Consider the following 24,640-nt stretch of genomic DNA (forward strand, 5'->3'; position numbering starts at 1 on the left):
TTTTCTCTATGTATTTGTCTATTTTGGATATTTCATACAAATAGACTCGTACATTATGTGACCTTTTGTGTCTGGCTTTTTACACTTAGCATAATGTTGTCAAGGATCATCCATGTTGTAGCATGTATCAATATCTCACTCATTTTTGTGGCTGAATAATCATAGCCTGGACAATTATAAAATGTTTGATGATAGAGATTTCTCAGCATATTAGCAGTGCTTCTTGTATGCTTTTTATAGACATAGACATTTGCAGCTATAGTTCATTAAACAGAACCTAATGGCAGGGAGAGGGAGAGAAGAAATCCTACCTTTTTGTAGAGACCTTAAAATGGTAGTTTTTCCACTTAACGTTTTCCCCAATAAGCATCCTTTAACAGCAAATGAAGGTAATTCAGATGTTGTTGATTCTGCTTGAGGAGGAAGAGACTTTTCAAATAGTCTGCGAACAACATGTCCCAGTATGTGATTGTTGGAGGGAGGTACATTGTCAATCATTTCTTCCGGTAAGGCCCACTCTCCAACCATTTTCTGTAAAAATAACAATCAAATAAACAGAAATATTCTGAAAAGTGGCATTAAAATCTATAAAAAATTTAAACATTGAAAGTAAATCCAAATTGTAGCAAACAAAAGCAAATAATGCTTCAATTATATTATAAAAATGAATAATAACATTAAATAGTTTCATATTAGAGGGGAGAAAAATGCTTCCTACATGAAAGAAAAAAAATCTTAGCTTACGAAAGTGAGCATATAAATTGAGACATTTTGTAATCTAGGTTGAACATTAAGACATTTAAATTGATGTTACCACCAGTAAGTAGATAAAAGACAGTAATCATTCATCTACTATCTTAAGCAAGTATTAAATTTATTTTACAATATTTTAAAGTAATAAAGATAAAAGAGAATTTTTATGCTTAATATAGCATTCTCTAAGTCTACTGTGTTTAACTCCCATTTTATTCAGGCTTCTTGCTGACATGATCAAATGATTAGATGGAGAGAAAAAACACTGTACAGATCACATTCTCTGACTTCCATGTAATAAAATTAGAAGTTGATTTTAGGAAGATAGAAAAAAAATAAGTATTTTAAAATTAAAAGCATTCTTTAAAAGTAATTCTTGTATGAAAGAGAAAATTGAGACGATAAAGTCTGAAAAGAACATTAAAACAATAGATTTATTAAAAATATAGGGTGGAATCAAACTGTACACATAAGAAAATACCCTTTAGCCTAAAATGCCTTGATCTAGGTGCAGTGTTCAATAAATCAGCAGAGTGACTGCGGTAAACAATAATATATTGAATATTTCAAAAGAGCTAGTAGACAACAAATCAAATGTTCCTAGGGTAAAGAAAAGATAAGTGTTTAATGTGGCAGATATCCCAAGTACCCTGATTAGATTATTATATGTTTTATAAATGTGTCAATATGTTTTTATTATGTATCAATAAAAAATAAAATAGGAAAATAAACAAAGTAGACATTAAAATAGGCAATAAAGGTAATTTTAAAATAATCAAACTAGGAAGAAAAAACTTGTAAAAGTAAAAATGGAGATTAATATATTAGAGAGTAAAACTATCCAGATACTCTTTATTGATAAAATTCTAAAACTTATCCTTATTAATCATGATAATGAAATTGCTACTACTTGACACAAAGGTAAAGAATAGCAAGTATCTCAATGCTAAAAACCCTCAATAAACTAGGTATTGATGGAACGTATCTCAAAATAATACAAGGAATTTATGACAAACCAACAGCCAATATCATACTGAATGGGCAAAACTGGAAGCATTCGCTTTGAAATCTGGCACTAGACAGGGATGCCCTCTCTCACCACTCCTATTCGATATAGTACTGGAAGTTCTAGCCAGAGCAATCAGGCAAGTAAAAGAAATAAACCGTATTCAAATAGGAAAGGAGGAAGTCAAATTGTCTCTATCTGCAGACAACATGATTGTATATCTAGAAGACCCCATTGTCTGAGCCCAAAATCTACTAAAACTGATAAGCAACTTCAGCAAAGTCTCAGGATACAAAATCAATGTGCAAAAATAACAAGCATTCCTATACACCAATAACAGACTTAAAGAGAGCCAAATCAAGAATAAACTGCCATTCACAATTGCCACAAAGAGAATAAAATACCTAGAAATACAATTAACAAGGAACGTAAAGACCTCTTCAAGGAGAACTACAAGCCACTGCTCAATGAAATAAGAGAGGACACAAACAGATGGAGAAACATTCCATGTTCATGGTTAGGAAGAATCAATATCGTGAAAATGGCCATACTGCCCAAAGTAATTTACAGATTCAATGCTATCCCCATCAAGCTACCAATGACCTTCTTCACAGAACTGGAAAAAAACACCTTAAACTTCATATGGAACCAAAAGAGAGCCCGCATAGCCAAGTCAATTCTAAGCAAAAAGAACAAAGTGGGGGGCATCACACTACCGGACTTCAAATTATACTACAAGGCTACAGTAATCAAAACAGCATGGTACTGGTACCAAAACAGAGATATAGACCAATGGAACAGAACGGAGGCCTTGGAGGCAACACAACATATCTACAACCATCAGATATTTGACAAACCTGACAAAAACAAGCAATGGGGAAAGGATTCCCTGTTTAATAAATGGTGTTGGGAAAACTGGCTAGCCATATGCAGAAAGCAGAAACTGGACCCCTTCCTGACACCCTACACTAAAATTAACTCCAGATGGATTAAAGGCTTAAATATAAGACCTAACACCGTAAAAACCCTAGAAGAAAATCTAGGCAAAACCATTCAGGACATAGGCATAGGCAAGGACTTCATGACCAAAACAGCAAAAGCATTGACAACAAAAGCCAAAATAGGCAAATGGGACCTAATCAAACTCCACAGCTTCTGCATGGCAAAAGAAACAGTCATTAGGGTGAATCAGCAACCAACAGAATGGGAAAAAATTTTTGCAGTCTACCCATCTGACAAAGGGCCGATATCCAGAATTTACAAAGAACTAAAACAGATTTACAAGAAAAAAAACAAACAAACAAGCCCATTCAAAAGTGGGCAAAGGATATGAACAGACACTTTACAAAAGAAGACATACATGAGGCCAACAAACATATGAAAAAATGCTCATCATCACTGGTGGTTAGAGAAATGCAAATCAAAACTGCATTGAGATACCATCTCACACCAGTTAGAATGGTGATCATTAAAAAATCTGGAGACAACAGATCCTGGAGAGGATGTGGAGAAATAGGAACACTTTACACTGTTGGTGGGAGTGTAAATTAGTTCAACCATTGTGGAAGACAGTGTGGCGATTCCTCAAGGACCTAGAAATAGAAATTCCATTTGACCCAGCAATCCCATTACTGGGTATATATCCAAAGGATTATAAATCATTCTACTATAAGGACACATGCACACGAATGTTCACTGCAGCACTGTTCACAATAGCAAAGACCTGGAACCAACCCAAATGCCCATCGATGATAGACTGGACAGGGAAAATGTGGCACATATACACCATGGAATATTATGCAGCCATCAAAAACAATGAGTTTGTATCCTTTGTAGGGACATGGATGAACCTGGAAACCATCATTCTCAGCAAACTGACATAAGAAGAGAAAATCAAACACCACATGTTCTAACTTATAGGCAGGTGTTGAACAATGAGAACACATGGGCACAGGGAGGGGAGCATCACACACTGGGGTCTGTTGGGGGGAAATAGGGGAGGGACAGCAGGGGGTGGGGAGTTGGGGAGAGATAGCATGGGGAGAAATGCCAGATATAGGTGAAGGGGAGGAAGGCAGCAAATCACACTGCCATGTGTGTACCTATGCAACAATCTTGCATGTTCTTCACATGTACCCCCAAACCTAAAATGCAATAGAAATAAAAATAAAAAAAAATTTTAAATGTCATATGTATTTATTATAGAAAAATATAAAAAAGAAAATGAGGATTTTCTAGGACATTACCACCAAAAGACAACCACTCAATATATTTCCTTTTCATGTGTGCCAGAATCTAAAAATCTTAAAAAAAGAAAAAAAGAATAGCAAGTATTAATGTTGTAACATAATACAAAAATGTTGTAACATAATACGAAATGTTGTAACATAATACGAAAAAAGGTAACAACAGACACATGTACCCTCTGTTCATCATGGCACTATTCACAATAGAAAAAACATGGAATCAACCCAAGTGCCCAGCAAGAGTGGATTGGATAAAGAAAATGTAGTATATATATACCATGAAATAGTACACAGCCATAAAAAAGAATGGTATCATGTCCTTTGAAGCAATATGGATGCAGCTGGAGGCCATTATCTTAAGCAAACTAATGCAGAAGCAGAAAATCAAATACTGCATGTTCTCACTTATAAGTGGGAGCTAAATACTGAGTACACATTGACATAAAGATGGGAACAATGAACACTTGAGACTACTGGAGGGAGGAGATGGGGAGAGTGGCAAGGGCAAAAAAACTACCTATCGGGACGATGCTGACTACCTGGGTGACAGGTTCAGTTGTACCCCAAACCTAGAATTGTGCAATATACTTTGGTAATATTTGTTACAGATTGTTATAGAAGTATATTGCATGGTATAACTTTAATAAAAGTAGGAAGAGGGGAGAATGTTGGGTACAACTATACTATAATAAATTTGGATTTATTAGTGTATGGCAATAAATGATATTCTAAGAAAGTGCAAATGATTAAAATAAAATATTTGGAAAGACAAAAGCCATGAACAAAACGAAAAAGTAGTCTGAGAGCTATACCTATGAAACTTGAAGACACTAATGGTTTACAGAAAAATTTTCTTTCCTTAGCTGAACAGAAATTTAAATGTTTAAAAGTCTTCTAGAGTATAGAAGATTAAAGATAAAGATACTAATTGACATTGACTGCATACTATGTGGCATATACTGTTGTTTTCATGAATTATCTTAAAAGATTCTCACACAACTCTTACATAAGTATTACTATTATCTTTCTGATTTTTAGAAGAAAAATCTGACTATTGCAAAGAATAAGTTATTTTTTCATGGTCATAACAAAGAGTAATGGCAAAACCTAGATTGGAACCCAGGCAGTCAGATTGCAGAACATGTACTCTGATTGAATAACAATTATTTCATGAATCCAAGGAAGGTTAAATACTAGAAAGCCTATGTACTATATTCATTAATAGGTTAAAACAACAATTAAAAAAGCATATGATCATTTTGACCAAGAAACAACTGATAAAACTCAAAATTCATTTCTGATTTTAAAAGTACAAGTAAATCAACAAAACAACCTCTTAGTAAGTTATGAATTGAAGATAACTTTCCTAACACTCTCTGGACCAATGGCAAACCAAAATGAACTATACATTTTCCCACTAAAGGCAAGAACAAGAAAAAGCTGCTTATCATGAGTACTATTAGTCACATTATTTTGGAAGTTCTAGCCAGTGCAACAAAATAAGAAAAAGAAAGAAACAGCACTGTCCTTAGAAGTCATGGTGGCTGCTGAAGAGCAGAGTTCCTGGTGTAGAGGTGGCAGCTGCAACCTAAACTGCTACTAGTGCTCTAGGGTAGTGGTGGCAGTGACAGTTTTCCTGTCAGACTTTGCTATGATGGTTCTGGTCTGGAAGTTTAACCTTGAGCCTACTTCTTGAGCCCACCCACTGATTCTTTGAGCCTCCCACCATATTTTGAGTATTTTCTTTTGCTGCTTACTCAGCAAGTCATTTTTTTTTTTGGCTTGCAAATTTTTTTTTTTTTTTTTTGCTTGCAAATATTTTGTTTGTAATTTTTTTTGCTTGCAAAATTTTTTGCTTGCAATTTTTTTTGCTTGCAAAATGTTTCTGCTTGCAAATTTGGTTTTGCTTGCAAAAGCTGACAGTCATTAGAATTAACAAAAATGCATAGTCTGTATATAGAAAGCTTCAAAACTTGACTATTAAGAAAGATAACTAAGACACACGTGAGGCCAACAAACATATGAAAAAATGCTCATCATCACTGGTCATCAGAGAAATGCAAATCAAAACTACATTGAGATACCATCTCACACCAGTTAGAATGGCGATCATTAAAAAATCTGGAGACAACAGATGCTGGAGAGGATGTGGAGAAATAGGAACACTTTTACACTGTTGGTGGGAGTGTAAATTAGTTCAACCATTGTGGAAGACAGTGTGGAGATTCCTCAAGGACATAGAAATAGAAATTCCATTTGACCCAGCAATCCCATTACAGGGTATATATCCAAAGGATTACAAATCATTATACTATAAGGACACGTGCACACGAATGTTCATTGCAGCACTGTTTACAATAGCAAAGACCTGGAACCAACCCAAATGCCCATCGACGATAGACTGGATAGGGAAAATGTGGCACATATACACCATGGAATATTATGCAGCCATCAAAAACGATGAGTTTGTATCCTTTGTAGGGACATGGATGAACCTGGAAACCATCATTGTCAGCAAACTGACGGAAGAGCAGAAGATCAAACACCGCATGTTCTCACTCATAGGCGGGTGTTGAACAATGAGAACACATGAACACAGGGAGGGGAGTACTACACACTGGGGTCAGTTGGGGGGAAATAGGGGAGGGACGGTGGGGGGTGGGGAGCTGGGGAGAGATAGCAAGAGGAGAAATGCCAGATGTAGGTGATGGGGAGGAAGGCAGCAAATCACACTGCCACGGGTGTTTCTATGCAACAATTTTGCATGTTCTTCACATGTACCCCAAAACCTAAAATGCAATAAAATAAATAAATGGAAAAAAAAAAAGAAAGATAACTTGATTAGAGGGTGAGATAAAAAGGTTCAAGATTATAAATCATTTAAGTCTCCTCCAAATTAATCTAACTTAATGTTTAATGACAACACAAGTGCTAGTGTCATTTCTCCCTAGTTCTTGTTCAAAAGTTGGTATGACAAATGATTTTAAAGTTAAGGTGAAAGAATAAATATAATGGGCAAAAAAGAATCCATTAAAAATACTTAAAAAGGAAAGTAATGGGAGTGTTGCCTTGTAAGTTATAAAAGCACTTGTTAAAAATATGGTAATGAAAAAATGAGTTGCAGGGAAAGAATATTCAGTGTACAAAAATATAGATTCTAGAAACAGATCTAATTATATGTAAAAATTTAGTATGTAATAAAGTTTATGCTTCACATTAGCAGAGAAAGAATAGATTATTTTACAACTGATATTTGAATAACATAAGCAATGCCCATTTGGGGCAATAAAGGAGCTCCCTCATCAATATAGGTGCTTGTGAAATCCAAAGAGGGAACCAAAACAAAAGACAGGGTCAGTTTGATTCTTTTTTTTTTTTTTTTTTGAGGAAGGTATGCGTCTTTGTCTTGAGCATGATTTAGCTCAAGTTTCCTAATGATTTTCTGGAGGGGACCTCCCTGAAAAGATCTAGTTCAGTTTAAACATTATTGGCCAAATTTGATCACTAACTTGAATGACATTTTTTTCATTTTAGTCAAATAGGTGATGTATCGTTTATCAATATTACTACACTATCATTAAGTAATGAACAAGTCACGTTTTTGGCTTATAAATGAATGTCCATATTATATTTTTAATCCTTAACTCTTGATTAATATGACAAAGTGGCCCTTAGTGAAGTCTACAAGTCAAGCTATTTTTCTAAATACCTTGAAGTAAGAAAAGTTTGTTTAGGCCACCTTTGACAATATTTCTATAATTATGCTATGTCATATATAAATAAATATATGCCTATGTTTTTGCTTTTCTTTCATTAATATTCTTTTCATACCCATTATCTAACAAAACACACTTACTCAAAATATAAGTTGCCAAATTTGGTAAGCGCTATGAATGGCTTGTCTGGTTTGGTGCCAGAATTTCTGATATGAGAATGCTGCAGATAAGAAAATGCTTTTTGAAACAAAAATTTAAAAGCCCAAAGTACTCATAAGTTTTTTTCTTTAAAATTGGTGTAATGTAATTATATACACAAATTTTAGTATAGTTAGTATATTAATATAATCTTATTTGACTGCCACTTCTATATATACTATCCTGGATTTATAAACATTATTTTGTTTTAGTTTACTACCTTTGGTTTTTCTAGGAGCTCTGTGTATAATGAAAATCTGCATTGTTCAAAATTAGCCAAATACTAAATGGATTTGCAAAATTATTGATTGCACTATAATGGATTACCTGCTTCTGCTTTCATTCATTGGAATTATTTATACTTCTAATTAGACAAATGATAATTATTTTATTCAATGTGGCCAATTAGAAATTAACCAAATAAGAAAACAGAAGCTGTAGAAATTATTTAATTTTACAATAAAAAAGGCGATAATCCCAAGGCCAAGTTGAAGTGGAAAGTTTCCAATCTTGTAATGATTTTGAGCTGGGCAGTCGCTTAACCCTTTTTAAAGGAAATAGTCTTAGGCTGAAATCAGAAGATGGGTTTCTATTATATAATGCTTCTGCTACCTGCTTGCTTTGTACTCTCATTAATTCCGTCATCTTTGCAGCATAATAACAATATATATCTCACCAGATTGTTGTAAAGATTAAATGAAATAACCTTTGTATGAGGAGCCTATGTGACTGCTGACTATAAACAGTTTAGGAGTTCTCAGGCAGCTGCTGGAGGCACGTAAGAGCAACACATCCAGCTGCACCCCAATCTGAAAGGCCTGCTTCCTCACAAAGAATCCGAATAGCCCTCTTCCATCACTAAGCTAGCTGTAGAATGTGGCCAAACACAATGGAATAGGATGTCACTGTGAAGAGAACAGAATGCTTAGGTTAGAAGAACTGAAGCCTGACCTGTGGAGATAAACAGATAAAGGATTTGGTGAAACACATTCAGTAGAATCACTGCCAAATAAAGCCTATGAAGTTCCTAGCAAAGACCAAAAATAAACACTGAATCAAGGTAAGCATCTCCAAGGGGATGAAATCAGAACATGCTGAGTGAAAGGGAGATCAGAAGAATTGAAAAAGAAAACATGCAGACTAGAATGATGATTATTAGTTTAACTGCAATGAGCTAAAGAGAATTACTAGTTCACTAGTGACCAGGAATCAGAAACTTTTATCAGAGTCGTACTTTTCATATTTGTTATCTATGTAGATACGATTAAATTATTTATACAATAAAACATATATTATTTACTCTTTCAGGTATTGTTGTAAATCGACATCTGACTAATAGGCCCAGACTCTGATGCTCAGAGTGGGCAAAACCAGGTAAATATCACATGGTATAAACAATTGCTTTAAATGAGATATTTTTTCTGTGTAGATGTATAGTCCTTTATTTAGGTAAACTGTCATGAACATATAGGAAATAATTATTACGATGTCTTGATTTTAATAATAATACTTTAATTAAACCTGCATAAATACCATCAGTACGCATTTTGGAGAAGATATAAGATTCAGGATCCATCAACACATAGGAGGTCTTACTCTCCCTGTGAATTTTTGTCTGCCTACACATAGAGATCATAAAATTACAACAGAGACTAAATAGACTCACTCGTGGTCAAAAGCCGCAATCTGTTCACTAGCACTGCTTTTTTTTTTTTGAGATAGAGTCTCACTCTGTTGCCCAGTGCAGTGGTGTGATTTTGGCTCACTGCAGCCTCCATCTCTCTAGTTCAAGCAATTATCCTGCCTCAGCCTCCCAAGTAGAAGGGATTACAGGCATGCACCACCACGCCTGGCTAATTTTTGTATTTTTAGTAGAGATGGGGTTTCACCATGTCGGCCAGGCTAGTCTCAAACTCCTGACCTCAAATGATCCATTTGCCTTGGCCTCCCAAAGTGCTGAGATTACAGGTGTGAGCCACTGTGCCTGTCCCACTGGCACTGTTTTTATTAATTGACCTGCACTGACCTTTCCAGAACCTGAATTCTGAATTCCTGAAGTCGTAGTATCCACCAGTTTTACAGATCCCGTCTTTACAGATAACATGGACCTACCACTCTGCTATCTAGCATAAATCCAAAGCCCTCACATGCCTCTCTATATCCTGTTGTAGGAGCCCAATGGTGACCTAGACTTCTGATGCTGGTTACTTCCAGTCTCTCATATCTTGTTGGTTTCCTATGGCTTAATATGTCAGTATCCTTCGTCTCTTTGTTATGAATCATGGCTAATAGAATCATGAGCATTTACAAACAGAATCTGGTTGGAAACAAACATGCTTGAATGTGGGCAGAGTTGCACACTTCAAGGACAAGCTTAAGCTCCTATGTGTCCACTGGATTCCCTTCTTGATTGTAGCATTGCCCAAGTGATTGAATGCTGGTGATGCTGCCGATTTCCCCTGTAAAAACCACATATATCTCACTCTCATTTTTGCCACCTCTAAACATCCAAGTTGGGAATGGAGCTTCCTCATTCACCCTTTCAAAAAGTGGGGAGAGCTAGCTTACTTAGATCAATTTGAATAAACAGAATCTGGGCCTTTGGAGATATTTATCAGTCCATAAAATCTCAGAGCACCTAGCACAACATTCAACAAATAATAGAGTTACATCAATAATACTTAGTAGAGACAGTCAAAGGTGGCTTTTGTAGAGGAGTGGTACTGGTCTGAAGGTACACATAATCCAGTGTTTGTCTGCATGGATCACTAGAACTTCCCAACATCTGCATGGCCTGACATGTCCCAGATGTTCCCAATTTGGTAAGTTCTAAATATTTCAGAATTAAATTACTGATACATTTAGAAAGATAAGGTAAGTGCATTTTCCTCTAAGAAACAGAAAGGATCTTCTAGGGGGATACAACACTTACACTGTTTTTGATACCTGCTAGTTTCCTTGGGTTTCCTAAAATGCAATCTTGTTTTTATCTATATTTGATAAGACCCAACAACAGATTATCTTGCTGCAGTGGCCAAAGGACTTAGGGCAGAAGCTGCTAACAAACCGACTTCAAGACATTCCATAGATAGTGACCCCACAAATGAGGTTATGCCCCTTTTAGAAGGCAGCCAATGCACTCTAACTCTACCATGGCAAGACATTCAATCTGCCTTGATCTATGGTTAACTGTCCCTTGTCCTACCACTCTCGGGTGTGCTTGGCTGGCTTTTCCCTAAGCCTCCACTTTCCCGGGTCCCAGCACTCTGTAATACTTAAAATATAGTTAAGACTTGTACTAGCAACCTCACAAGTAGTTGTAGCCATTACCAATCCTCAAATTTCAGGAAAATTTGAATTTATGTTCATTATGATGAATACTTCTTTAGCTATTCAAGACTTCCAGGAAGTCTTTTCATCAGATGTGTCCATTTTTATTGGTCTGAACCCCTGTAAAGCACTCCTAAAACTCTCTGGCTTCTCTTGTAGCATAATTACCACTTGGACTGCATCTTCTAAGATAGTAGCTTTCAAACATCTTTGACTAGGACCCCCCCCAATAAAAAATGCATTCTGTATTGTGACCTAGCATTTCTATACAGGCATATATAAAATACAAAAAAATTTATATAGTGCTTATCATTATTACTTGTGATATGTTTTATTTCTATTGTATTGCATTGTATTTTATATTTATTTTGTCCTATTGTATTTTTTTATAAATACTGGTTGTGGCCTAAATTAATTTCACAATCTGGTTTTAACCTCTTTTTGGACAACAAATAATAAAGAATATTTCATTGGATAAGATACCAGGAACCCTCGGTTCTAATTTCAGGTCTGTAATGACCATCTCAAGTTTATTTTTTAGATATCTTCAAACCGGGAGAGTAATTCTTAATTTTACAATAACAGTGACTCAACCCAGAGAGTTAGAGTGTAGTTATTTATTTACCAAAGTATATTTTTAAAGTATTACAGTTTTCAGTATAATTTCTCATGATTGGTTATAATTAATTTAAAGACCAGCTCACTCATATCTTAGATCTTACTTGTATTATTAGACTTTTGTTATTGGTTACTTATTTTCTAGTACTTTGGAAAACTGTATTTTGTACAATTGCTGTTCTTAAATGTTTTTTATAATGTAAATCTCTAAAAACTCTTATCAACATGTGCATTATTATTATTCAAAATGCAGTAAAACTTTAGGCTTATTGGAAAATAGAAAAATTAATAGTTAAATTGTATCCAAAGAAAAAGTATTAGTGAGTAAGAGGTTAGGTAATTTATTAACTCAAGCCCAAACACCTTGAGCAGAAAATCATGTCTTAACCAGGCACAAGCCAATTGTCCATTTATAATATTTTAAGTTGTTGCACAATCTACATGGTTCCCTTGGAAGATTGTTAGAAACATCCAAGATTGATATCTTCAGAGGTTACCGAAAAGTCCTGATGCTGGAAGTAACTCTTAGTAAGGACACCCAAAACACACTTCCTAAGCTTAGTTTGATCTACAGTCTTGAAATTTAATGAAGCCGTGAAGAAAATACAAAGATAGAAGAGTCTAATCTCATGGTTCATAGGGTTAGGTCCGTTTTGCATTATTACCATTAAATCAACTGATGTCTACTTGTACTTCACAAATAATTGAATTTCATCCCTTCCAATGAGTCCCATAACCTCCCATTGGTATCCACACAGCATCACTGTCTGGAATGGTTTTTCTCTCATCCCCACTAAACTGTGAACACTGGGATGGAAGGATCTCTAGCTTATTAACTTTGTATCTCCAACACCTAGAACAGTGCTGGTAGAAGTAGGCACTCGATACGTATCTATTTATGGAATACATGAATCAATCAATAGTATAGACTCAGTATATGTGAACTGAATAAATGAGTGACTAAATAGAAATTAAATTTTAGTAATTTTAACTAGGTACAAAGATGACTTAAGCCCCCAAATAAGATAGGCATAACCCAAAACTAGGGACAAGATCAGAAAGTATAATCCTCAAAGACAGAAACTAGTGAAAATCCACACATCACAGATGAAATTAGCTAATACAGGAAGCATCTCCTGAAGTAACAACGTATGATTTTGAGTGAGCATCTCCATTAAATTAAGGCATCTCTTTTTATGTCAGCAAAAAAGCACTTCATTTAAGATGTAATATATGAAAAAGAGTTTATTAATTTGGGTTTTTCTAACAAACTATGCCAGAGACTTAACAGGGAGGCAAGAGATGTTGTAATGCCATTTTTACATATAAAAACAAATTGAAGTATTTCAGTTTTCCGGTGTTTTATCTCAGAGAAAAGATGGAGGATAAGTCTTCATTTTTAAAATAGATATATCCCCAAATCACCTAAAACAAATGGGTAACATCACTTAGGGAAAAATAAATCCCTGGAGAACATTGACTATATTCACAATACCAAAAACCCTCTGGTTGTAAATATTTTTTCCAAGTGAATCCATGTTTGGGGAGAGATCTGTCACACTTAAACATGGGTAGCAATGGATTAGAGCTGGTCAGAAATTCAAATAAGTAACCTGAAAGATGCCAAAAACTAGGCAGGAAAGAAGTCAGGTTTAAAACAGTCAGGAGCTGGCAGGTCCTAAAAATCCAAGCACCTGGGCTGAGTCCAGGGTCCTGGAGTGGGGAAGAGCAGCCTATGTCAATGGGTAGGTACAATCTGCTCTATGGCAGAAGCTGTTTGTGACTTGGTTAATTTCATATTTCTAACTGGGTACTTGCCTTGGGCCTCCTAGACTAGTACGAGCCAACCATGTTCCACATGACTGGCAGGTGAGAAAAACAAGCCGCAGATGTTCTAACTCTGTTTGTGGCAATTGCCTAGAGCCTCCTCACTTTGCTTCCAAGCCTTTAATGTGTGTCCTGTTCTGTTCCAGTTCTGCCTAGCTTCCAACCTGCCAGCTTTGTTTTCATTTTCTAGTCTGGCTTTCATCCAATCTCAGTTTTGATCATTGGCATGCTCAAAGGACTTGGCTTGATTCCACCTCTGTTTCTTCCTGTTTCTGGCCACATCAGGGAAATCATCTTGACTGTCTTGGTTCCAGTTCTGAGAATTAAACCCCTGGCACTGTATCTCTTGGCTGACCTTCTGGCTGGGTCTGTCCTGCTCTCCTACCAGAGGGAATAAAATACTACAGAAGTATACTTATTGTTATGGTAGAATGAAGAGTCTAGTGGCTATATTCCAGTTTCTGTGCCTGAGGAATATGGCACTCAGAATAAAGCCATACTCCACGGGAAAATAATAACTTTTAGAGCCTCTGTTGTCATTTCTTCTAGGGCTTTCTGTCCTCCAACTACCCCCAAACCCTGAAGAAATCTGGAATAACTGCGTGAATTTTATTCAGATTAAAAAATGTATAATAACTCCCCAGGATTCTTAGAAGAAGCAGAAAGTGTGGTTATTTATCTTTCTTAAGGGGAGTTCAGCTATGTAATCTGGCAGCCCCACAGGGTTTCTTGAACACTGCATGGGACCTCTTTGATAGCCAGGTGACAGTGGAAAAGATTGATGCTGCCACATACTGCCTTAGACAAAAAGGCGGAGAGAAGAGAGGATGACTAGCTGATGTGCAGCTGAATTCTGTCTTCTCATCCAGGAGCTGTCATGGAATGGGGCTCTGTGTTGAGGCCCAGTTACAAGAAGGTCTCATAATAACTTTGGAAGATGAATTGACCCTGTTGTGTGAAACTGGCAGCCTTGTTAAGTCACTTGGCCTTCAGTCAGGTCAGCGTATGGTTAGCAACCCGGACACATCTTTCTACGAGACACTCTGGCCTTCGGATTTTAAAGGAGTCAGTGGGCAGGAGTGTCTATCTCTCATTGACATTTTCAGGATGGCTGCACCTCTGGAGAGAAGGTCATCTCTATTGCCAGGAAATGCAGAGTCTGCACTATCAAGGGAAAGGCTGAGGTTAGCTCAACTTCATCTGCCACGTGGAGCCCTATGCTGAGCTGAAGAGTGTTCTGGCTAGAAGCAGAATTGTGGGTGGCCAATGCCTTGCCTATGGGTCCATACCATGGTTAATTCTGGATCATCAGGAAATCTAATGAATTTGACCTGATTCAATAATGCCTTTCACTTAGTAATCTGATCACTTCTGTCCCAGGAGTAGCCTTCCTCAGTCTGCCCTAATCTAATGGTATCAAAACAGGCATCTAATGGTATCAAAACAGGCATGTTCAATTTTAGCCTATTGCAAAAGCAGACTCAGTCTACTGCCCTGAGTCTTCTTTTGCAATAGGCTAAAATTGAACATGCTTGTTTTGATACTACCTTTTCTTGTTTTTGGAGGGAAATTTACACTGGCCATGGTCAGTTACTCAGCATGTGAAAATGGTCACTGTCAAGTCCTTGAGGCCCACGCTGGAGAGAGCCAGGTACCTCGTGATGCAATTCAATCACTCTAGCTTGTCACATGTTCAGAAGTTCAGAAAGCTCAGCAGTGAGCAGTGACTGCTTTATTTTTCAGAAAACGCTGAGCTACAAATTACTTATATATCAGGCAGCCAGCATCACTGGGCTGGCTGCAGGTCTGATTACCATGGATATCTGATACTAAGCCATTCTAGGGGATCCTCTCTCTTAAAAACTATTCAGTGCTGCTGAAATACAGTGACCAATCAGATGCTAACAATAGGTAGGAGCTTCTGCTGAGCACTCTGATTTCCAGCTGTACTGGAAGTAACTCACTCAGGAGATCAGTGGAAAGTAGTTCAGCCACCCCAAAATGATAGGTTCCTACTCCTTATTCCATTCTCCATCCCTGGAAAGCCATCGTGGCCATTCCAAGGCACTGAATGTGGCACACTGATAATTACAACAGCCCAGTGCTTTCCCAAATCACAATTGCCTGGGTCAAACAAACAAACAAGACTCTAAGGTCACTGCATTGCTGCTAAGTGACCTTGAGACTGCATCACCCTGGACTTCATATCAGATGGGGGCCACCAAACAATTCTGGTGGTGGTGGCTATCCTTAGAAAAAACAGTAATTGTCATTCCCTAACTGCTTAAACTATGCTCTCTTCATCAGGGAGGTGGTAGCCTACCTCAGGATCACTTTTACAGTAATTTCCATGGTCTTGCTATTTAAAGGAAATTTTCCAGAAGCATCTACATCTGAATTCACCTGTCTACTGCTATTACCTAGCCAGGGATAGTCAGAAAAACAGATTTGGTTGGAATTTCTCTGGTGTCATCTTGTAACTGCAAAATTCACACAGAATTTTCCCATAGAGAATGCCCTTTTTCTATACTAATGACCACAATCACTGCCTTTATTTCACTGCTGAGATTGACACTCAAAGAGGTATAAGCCACCCCCAGAAAGCTTAGAGGTGACACTGGCCAACATGTCAAAGACTACTATAGGCCCATGGTACCAAACAATATGGCTGAGAAGTCCTGGGCACTGGACAGGAGTGGCGGCATGGGGGGGGGGGTCTTTTAGGTGGGAGAGTTTATGGTTCTCAGTCCTACATGTCTGAGCATATCAAAATTTAAACACTTTATTGGATTCATTCAAGTTTTCAAGATTGTAAACCCCATGTGTTCTTCCTATATTTATCTTTTAAGATACAGCTTTAAAATATTTTTTTCTTTTGGGATAGAGTCTTGCCCTGTCACCCAGGTTGGAGTGCAGTGGCAGGATCTTGGCTCACTGCAAACTCCACTTCCCAGGTTCAAGGGATTCTTGTGCCTCAGCCTCCCAAGTAACTGGAATTATAGACATCTGCCAAAATGTCCAGCTAATTTTTGTATTTTTAGTAGAGACGGGGTTTTACCATGTTGGCCAAGGCTGGTCTCGAACTCCTGACCTGAAGAGACCCACCTGCCTTCGTCTCCCAAAGTGCTGGGATTATAGGTGTAAGCCCCCATGCCCAGCCTATAGCTTTAAAGTTTAAAACTTTATAGCCAGCTCTAAAATCCTAGCTGGTAATTCCGAGTAATTGATTGAAGAGAAAGTGGGCTTGATGCATAGAAGCTGGCTTCTGTACTTGCCAAAGTAGGTAGAGGACAAACCCAAAACTCAGTGGTAGAAAGCCCAGAAAAGCCTTGACCACCTTGTGTTTCCCAGGTCCCAGAGAGAAAGGAGCTTGAAAGAGGGTTGGCTTCTTTCTATGTGATCAAGAACAAATAAAAATGAGTGGTGGACACTGATCTTATTCATGTCAGTCATCCAGGACTCCTCCCTTTCCTCTGTCCTCACATCCCATTCCACTTCTATTTGGCTGCCAATTTTTTGGAAATCATTTCTCAATTCTGGTCTCATGTCTTGAACTTGATAATTCAACTATTTCTACCATGATTTTCAATGAACTTATCTTGTCTCTAGTGTTAATAATCTGAAACCAAATACCCTCCACATGACCCAAGTTCCTCTTCTATTCCTGCTATTCCTTAGACACAAGTCCCGGACCTCTATCAAACCCTCTGAAATCTTTGGCCTACAACAATTAGAAAATAGTCTTGTTTCTTGGCAACCACAGACCTAGGGAAACTAGAGCCCTCTTCAAAACCTAATACATTGATATTCTGCTCTGTAAGTTAGAATCAGTGTGCTCAATTACTACAAATAAGAATCCTACCCAACCAAGATACAATGAGGCTTACTCTAAAAAAGCCAGTTAGAGAGCCTTACCATTAGTGAAGGAGTTTAGGGAGCCATAGGTAAAACTGTAAACAAATGGAGAGAAGAAACTGCAGCTATGAAATGGCACATTCTTAAAAGCTAAACTAGAATGATATGAGAATGTTTCTTTCAACATGAATCTTCCTTCCCAGTACCTTTCTATTTCGGAGACTGATAATGATTCCTATTGCCTATCTTGAGAACTGTTGTATTTTAGGAAGTACTGATGTCTTAATTCAAAGGAATGATAATGTGAGGCATGGACTGCAATGGCAGGAGGAATTGTTACAGAAGAGCCTTAGAGAATATCTCAGCCTCCATCAGATAAGCAAGTGCTTACTCTTCCCAGTTAGAGGTCAGCTATATTCCTCCATATCTGAAAATAAAAGATGAAATCATCATATTTATCAGGGCCCTCCAGTATTATACAATAAAATTATATATAGTTATATTAAAATGACTAATTAAAATAGAATTCATGCTCAGGTTCATCAATAGAAGCATCTTTATAGTTAAAAGGCAAGAAAATTAAGATTTCTTGGCAAGAAACAACAGAGACCATAAAACAAGCAACTTCATGTGAAATTAAAAGTTCCTATACTTTATTAGTAAATTTCCATATTGAGACATTTTTGTAAATGTCCTGAATAAATGCATATATTATGTGCTGAACGTTTGTCTCCCTGACATTCCTATGCTGAAGCCGTAACCTCCAATGTAATGGTACTTGGAGGCTAGGCCTTTGGAAGGTAATTAGGTTTACATAAGGTCATGAGGTTGGGGCTTCCATGATGAGAATAGTTTCCTTATAAGAAGATGAACAGAGACAAGAGCTCACTCACTCTCACTCTGTCCTGTGAGAACACAGCAAGAAGGCAGTCTTCTGTGAGCCAGAAAGAGAGATCCCACTGTAGAGCCAAACTGGCTAACACCTTAATTTTGGACTTCTCAGTCTTCAGAACTATGAAAAATAAACTCCTGTTTTAAGCCACCCAGTCTATGGTGTATTATTATAGCAGCCTGAGCTGATCGATGCAACATATATGTTTTAAATGTAAAAAAGTGATCTATTCACATGCCCTTAACACTCATCTACTAAAATCTATCACTGTGTTTGGGTCAATTATCCAGAGATGTCTTTGAGCCAAACAATTCAGATGAGACAGGAAAACAGAGAACCCCAAAGCCCATTTAGTCCCACATCATTTTCTCTCTTTTTCTGAGATGGAGTCTTGCTCTGTTGCCAGGCTGGAGTGCAGTGGCACGATCTGGCTCATGGCAACTTCCAACTCCCTGGTTCAAGTGATTCTCCTGCCTTAGCCTCTTATATTTCTATTCCTTGGTGGAAGAAGACCTGATCATAATAAAGGTCATTGTAAAACAAATTTGGGGATGGGTATCCATACATGTGCTGTAGTGACAGGTGTACACATGTTATACCATGACATGTGTACAAACACATCTTAAAGTCTAGTTAATGGAAAATCATAAACCAAAAATAATGTTAAAAATGTACATTATAACACACACTGTAGGTTTAACTCAATAACAACAACAAACTCAACTGATCATGAATTTAAACAGTAATTTTCCATTAAAAACAAAAAAATAGTAGCAATTAAAAATCATTAACAACTTGAGACAACATGGATGATGTGCTGGAAATGAAATATCCTTCCTCCACATTATAGGAATTCCAACCATAACTTGGTTGTGGGCATTCACGATAGAGCTTTGAAAATTGCTAAGTGCTTTATGGCAGGGACTTCTTAGAAAAACCCATCTTCTATGAGCTAATTTTAGTTTACGAACACTAAATTTTAGTAACTCTTAAACTCATTCAACTAGTAATTGCTAGTAAGCAGCTTATATAAAAGTGAAATGCTGTGAATTACAACTCATTTGCTAGTAAGACCCACAGAAAGGATATGCATTAGGGGGAATTTGAGGTTCACCAGCAGGAGTCCACCACATGATTGCAAACCAGAACCACCGGCTGCTATGTGGGTCTGTGCTGCCAGCTGCACTACAGGAGCTGGGCCGCCTGGCTTAGCCTGCTACCCATGATCCACTGGGCTTGAAGGGCCCTTCCTCACTCTCTACGGAATAACTCATTGTTATTATCCTGCGGTAGTTGCCTAGGAACCTCAGAAAGGTCTGGCTGCTCCATGATGCTGCTCTTGCCTCTTTCCTCGGAGAAAGAACTGTTATTTCTAGCCACTGGGCTAGAGCTTCGTCATATTCAGTCATTCTCATTCTGTAAATAGAGTGTGATGATTTAGGAAATAACGTTAAGAAATAAGAGTCAAGTTTTTGCCAGCTACATGTGACATGTATGTAAGCAAATATGTGTTTTGATTGCAATTTCTAGGTACGATAATTAAACATTTTAAGCATAATAACTTATTCTAACACAACACGGACTTTTAAAAGCACAGACTCAAAACTGTGAACTGTCAGTTCTTTAAAGGTAGATGGTATGGACATCAATTAAGTATGCTAAGAATATAAACTTTTTGAAGATTAGTTTCTGAGTAATACATTTGCTTGAACATAATAATGTTCATTATAATGTTATTGAACATCATATATAATGAACATTTTTATGTTCAAGTAAATGTATTAATTTCTTAGTAACATATTTACATTAAAACTCCTGAACAAATTTAATAATAACAAATGTGGACAACTGTTTCTTTTAGATAAGCCAGGATGCATTGTCCCTCTGCCTTTTGTAATAGGCTGTTTAAGCCAGATAATATATTTTACAAGTTGAAACATTTATTTTTTACTTGTGTGTAGGAACATTTAGGACCGGTTCTTGAAGAGACAAAAGGAATGACAGTATAATGTTTACAGTATATCCTAAAACTGTATATGACATATTTTCCATTATAGCGTCAAAGGGAGCTTGTGAAAACATGTTATAAATCCTAAGATAATTTTTAATTCTAGAAAAACAGCAAAGTCAATACAGAAAATAAAGTGCATTGCTAGATGTTCACAAACTCCTAACAAAAGTTTACAATTTCCTGCAAAATAAATGCATCATCCACTTCAGGATGTGGGTAAGACAAGCAGGTTCTGTGGTAACCATTTCTCATACAAGGAAAATAGCTAGAGAGACAAAAATCTTTGCTAAGCTGCAGCCTCCTAGGTCTCCTGATTTGTAAGAGCAATACAAATAGAGATTGAGCCGTTTAAGAAGTAATTTAGAAATAAACATTTGATGAACCAGTAAAGTCTGTCAAATGAAATGGCTTTTAATTTACAATGGAAACAAATACTTTAACACAGTTTCACACTGTCAAAGCATTTTATGATGTGGCATTACACTTTAGGTTGATGTACTAGGTCTAGTATATTTTACAACCATACAAAATAAATATCCACATATATCTTTTAAGGTTCTAGTCAATCCTTAATGATAATTCTCTTAGTGCTACAAATACAGATTCATTTAATTAAAATATAGTGTACATTTAATTTCTCATAATCTCATGTTATTTCCTTATCTTTTAACCACAAAGTTATCTTCTTATAATATTTACTTATTAGTGTTATTTTGCACTTTTCTTTGTTTATTGTAATGCATTCATTTTATTCACTCTTTGCTCCACAAACGTTTGTTGAGTATTTACTAAATACCAGTGAGTAATTAGGTCAAATCACCTTTTCAAAGATTTTTTTCATGTTGCACTTAGACTTTCTGGGACTCATTCAGTAATTTTTCTAATAAAAAGCCTCACTCATTCCACTGTTGTTGATGCACTCAAAACTTCTATACAAAAGCTATGATTGTTACATCTTTACTTCTAAGGGTGAGATGGGGTGGGATGGGGAGAGTAGGATGGTGAGGAGAGACATGGGTATGTATTACATGCATCCAATATGAAGCACACTCAGCTAAGTGTTTAACTCATGTTAACTTAAAAAAAGTGGGTATAGTATATTACCTTTCCATAAATTGAAAAATGGAATCTATTAACCCTTAAGGAACTGGTCACCTAAGGTCACTGTTAGTAGTTGGCAATTCCAGTAATGTAGCTCTAGTCTGTCTAGTCTCAAAAGCTTTACAATAGTTCCCTAAAAATCACTGTTAGAATCCAATACTTTTTATTTCAATCTTTGAATAAAACATTGTTTGAATCTACGCTATTTATAAAACCCAGGCCCGCTCCTCTTTCATTTTGCCTGTAAAAATATATATATTATTTAGATCAATTACAAAAGAAACACTTTTTAACAATGGTTTTTAAAGCAGAAGTAGCACATACAAAGAAAAATGCTAATAAATAAATAAAACATTTTAAAAATTCTGAAATCTGTCTACTCAATTATTAGGCTTGATGTTTTCTCAGACCACTTTCCTAAGACTACCAAGAACAACAGATAATAGCTTATGTATGTATAGTTTAAGCAACTAAAAAGTAGTAAAAATATACAAATTAAAATGAGGGAAAATACAAACAAAACATCTATTTTTATTAGTAGAAATTAAATAAATAATATCACAAAATTAATGTTAAAGGAAAAGGATTTATTATATAGCATTCTAATTACTTCATATTGGTAGGTACCTTATATTCTTCATAATCATTGGTATCTAGTAAGTCCCTTTTCTCCAGTTCCGTAAGTTGTTCTCTTGAGGGGTTAGCAGGTAGTGTCTTAACAGAGGCTTGTTCATATATGGGCTTTCCATTGAAAAACAGTTCCTTCCAATCATGCATCAACTTATATGGAATGAGACTATTGAAAAAAAAGGTAGAGTTGGATCAATGGTTAGTCAAATACAGATTTTAAATATTTGTATTTTTATTATATTTATGTCATTAGCTCACTTTCATCAGACAAATAGAAGTAATTACTGAAAAATCTTAAAGGTTGCCATATGTGCAATGACAATGATTCTAATATATATTAGATTTTTCTGTTACGAATTATTTATAAAATGTGAAATTACCATTCTCTTAAACGGGCCTTGAAAAGCACTCAGTTTGTTCATTTTGCACGGGAGGACAGATACTAGAGTATTTAAATAATTTCAATTAAGTTGATATCAGAGCTGAGAACTAAGGAACCTAAGTGTTTTGACTGTGCTCACTATTTTTAGATATATTGTTCCGCTATGAAACAGTCAATAAAAAAGTTTAAAGAACCAGTGGCATAAAGTAACATTCATTCTTCAAACCCACTAAGTTCCAGACATTTTACTAGCCATTAGAAATATAATAGCAAGTGGAATACCTGGACTTACACAGACTCTGGGAAAGAAGGAAAAAAAATAACTGCATAAATAAATGAAAGTTTTGAATAAGAATTATACAATGGGAAAGTATAACAATAGGAGTCAACCTAAGTTGTTGGTTCCAGGAAGGTCTCTTTAAAGAAATGACTCCAAAGCTGAGGCCTAAAGAATGCTTTGGAGGCAACAAGGATGGAGTGGTGGGAAAATTGTTTCAAGACAAGATGTGCGAAATGTCCTGATATGATAATAAGCAGTTGGACTAGAACTTGAAATTACAACTTAAAAAGTAGTATGTTATTCTGATTCATGCTACATGAATGGACCTTGAAGACATTATGCTAAATGAAATAAGCCAGACACAAAAAGGATGAATATGATATGATTCCACTTATACAAGGTGCCTAAAAGAGAAATTCAAAGACATAAAGTAAGACAGAGATTATCGGCAGCTGGGGATTGGAAGGGATGGGGAATTAGTATTTAATGGTACAGACCTAACAACTTTTCCTGTTTAAAGGGCTGTGTGTTCAAAGGTCTTGAACTCCTAACAAACCTCATATTCAGGTACTTCTCCCTTTTGCTTTCTCCATCACTTATTAGGGCTTTAAAAAGATTCAAAATTACCTGTTTCCTCCTATTAACTTTTTAATATTCTCCTTCAATAAGACTTACCATGACATTTGTAGACATTCTATGGCTTCATGATTGCAACCTACTAAAGTAGTCCACGTATTTTGAAAATAATACAGAAGAAAAAACCTTAGCTATCTGAGCTTTACCATAAAATTCTTTTAGCATTATTTCATATGAGGATAGAAACATAAAATGACAAAAGTAGGATCATTTTTAAATAGCTTCTCTAATCATACAGAATATCAGTCTCTGTGTTCTTGCCAAGCTTCTCCTTTTCCTCAAGATTCTGACCTTGCCTCTCCCCACCTGATATGTTGAGGCTCCTGAATAAGAAAATCACCTGCTATGGCTTCTGGATTCCATGAGTACTTTTGGGCTAGCAATTCAGTTTTCTCAAAGGACTCAAATTCCATCAGTTCACCTCAGATCAGCCTGGTCTGGCGAAGCAATTATTAATTCAAAATTTAAAAAGTGAGGAAAAATGCTATTATATAAAAAAAGAAAAAAAGCACTGCTTTAGAAGCAGTACTACACTTTCCATTTTAGAATGAGCTCTTTTGACTTTAAATAACTTGGTCTGAAAATTACAGCTACGTGGTCTGCTTTAGCTTACGTGAAAGGAAAATATCTTGGGCCCTTTCAAGCTGGGAACCACTCAGGGCAAATCTGCCTCCCATTCTATTCAAGTCATCTCTTTGCTCACAGAGATAGATATATATTCTGATTGCTTCTTTGGAAAGACTTATCAGAAACTCAGAAGAATGCAGCCATCTGTCTCTCACCTACATGTGGCCTGGAAGCCCCCAGTGGAGGGGCCTTGCTTTGAGCTGTCTCCACCTTTCTGGATGGAACTCACGTACTTACTTCTTGCATATTGATTGATGTCTCGTGTCTTCCTAAAATGTTTAAAACCAACCTGTGGACCTACCACCTTGGGCACATGTCAGACTTCCTGAGGCTGTCACAGGTGCATTCTCAACCTTGGCAACCTAAACTTTCTAAGTTAACTAAGATCTGTTTCAAGTTTTCAGGGTTTGCACTTAGTAGTATCTATGAATCATTTATCCTACTTCTAAGTTATTCTATTGCTACTTAAATATACTTTGACTTTTAAAATTAAACTTTCTTTTTTTTTTTTTTTTTTTTTTTTTTTTTTTTG

General features: G+C 36.3%; 1 protein-coding gene across 5 annotated transcripts in view; it reads right to left on the minus strand.

Moving 5' to 3' along the window:
- Positions 1-24,640, minus strand: part of SPEF2 (sperm flagellar 2) — a 200,400-nt gene that overhangs the window by 120,980 nt on the left and 54,780 nt on the right. For all 5 annotated transcript variants that reach the window (XM_032278967.1, XM_032278968.1, XM_032278966.1 and 2 more), the window contains 2 exons: positions 22,181-22,349; positions 312-531 (listed from right to left, as the gene is read on the minus strand). In XM_032278967.1, coding sequence (XP_032134858.1) covers positions 312-531; positions 22,181-22,349 — 389 coding nt within the window. The remainder of the gene's footprint in view (positions 1-311; positions 532-22,180; positions 22,350-24,640) is intronic.

Source organism: Sapajus apella, unplaced genomic scaffold, assembly GCF_009761245.1.
Source record: "Sapajus apella isolate SASKATOON/1434 unplaced genomic scaffold, GSC_monkey_1.0 scaffold11, whole genome shotgun sequence".
NCBI classification, from domain to species: Eukaryota; Metazoa; Chordata; class Mammalia; order Primates; family Cebidae; genus Sapajus; species Sapajus apella.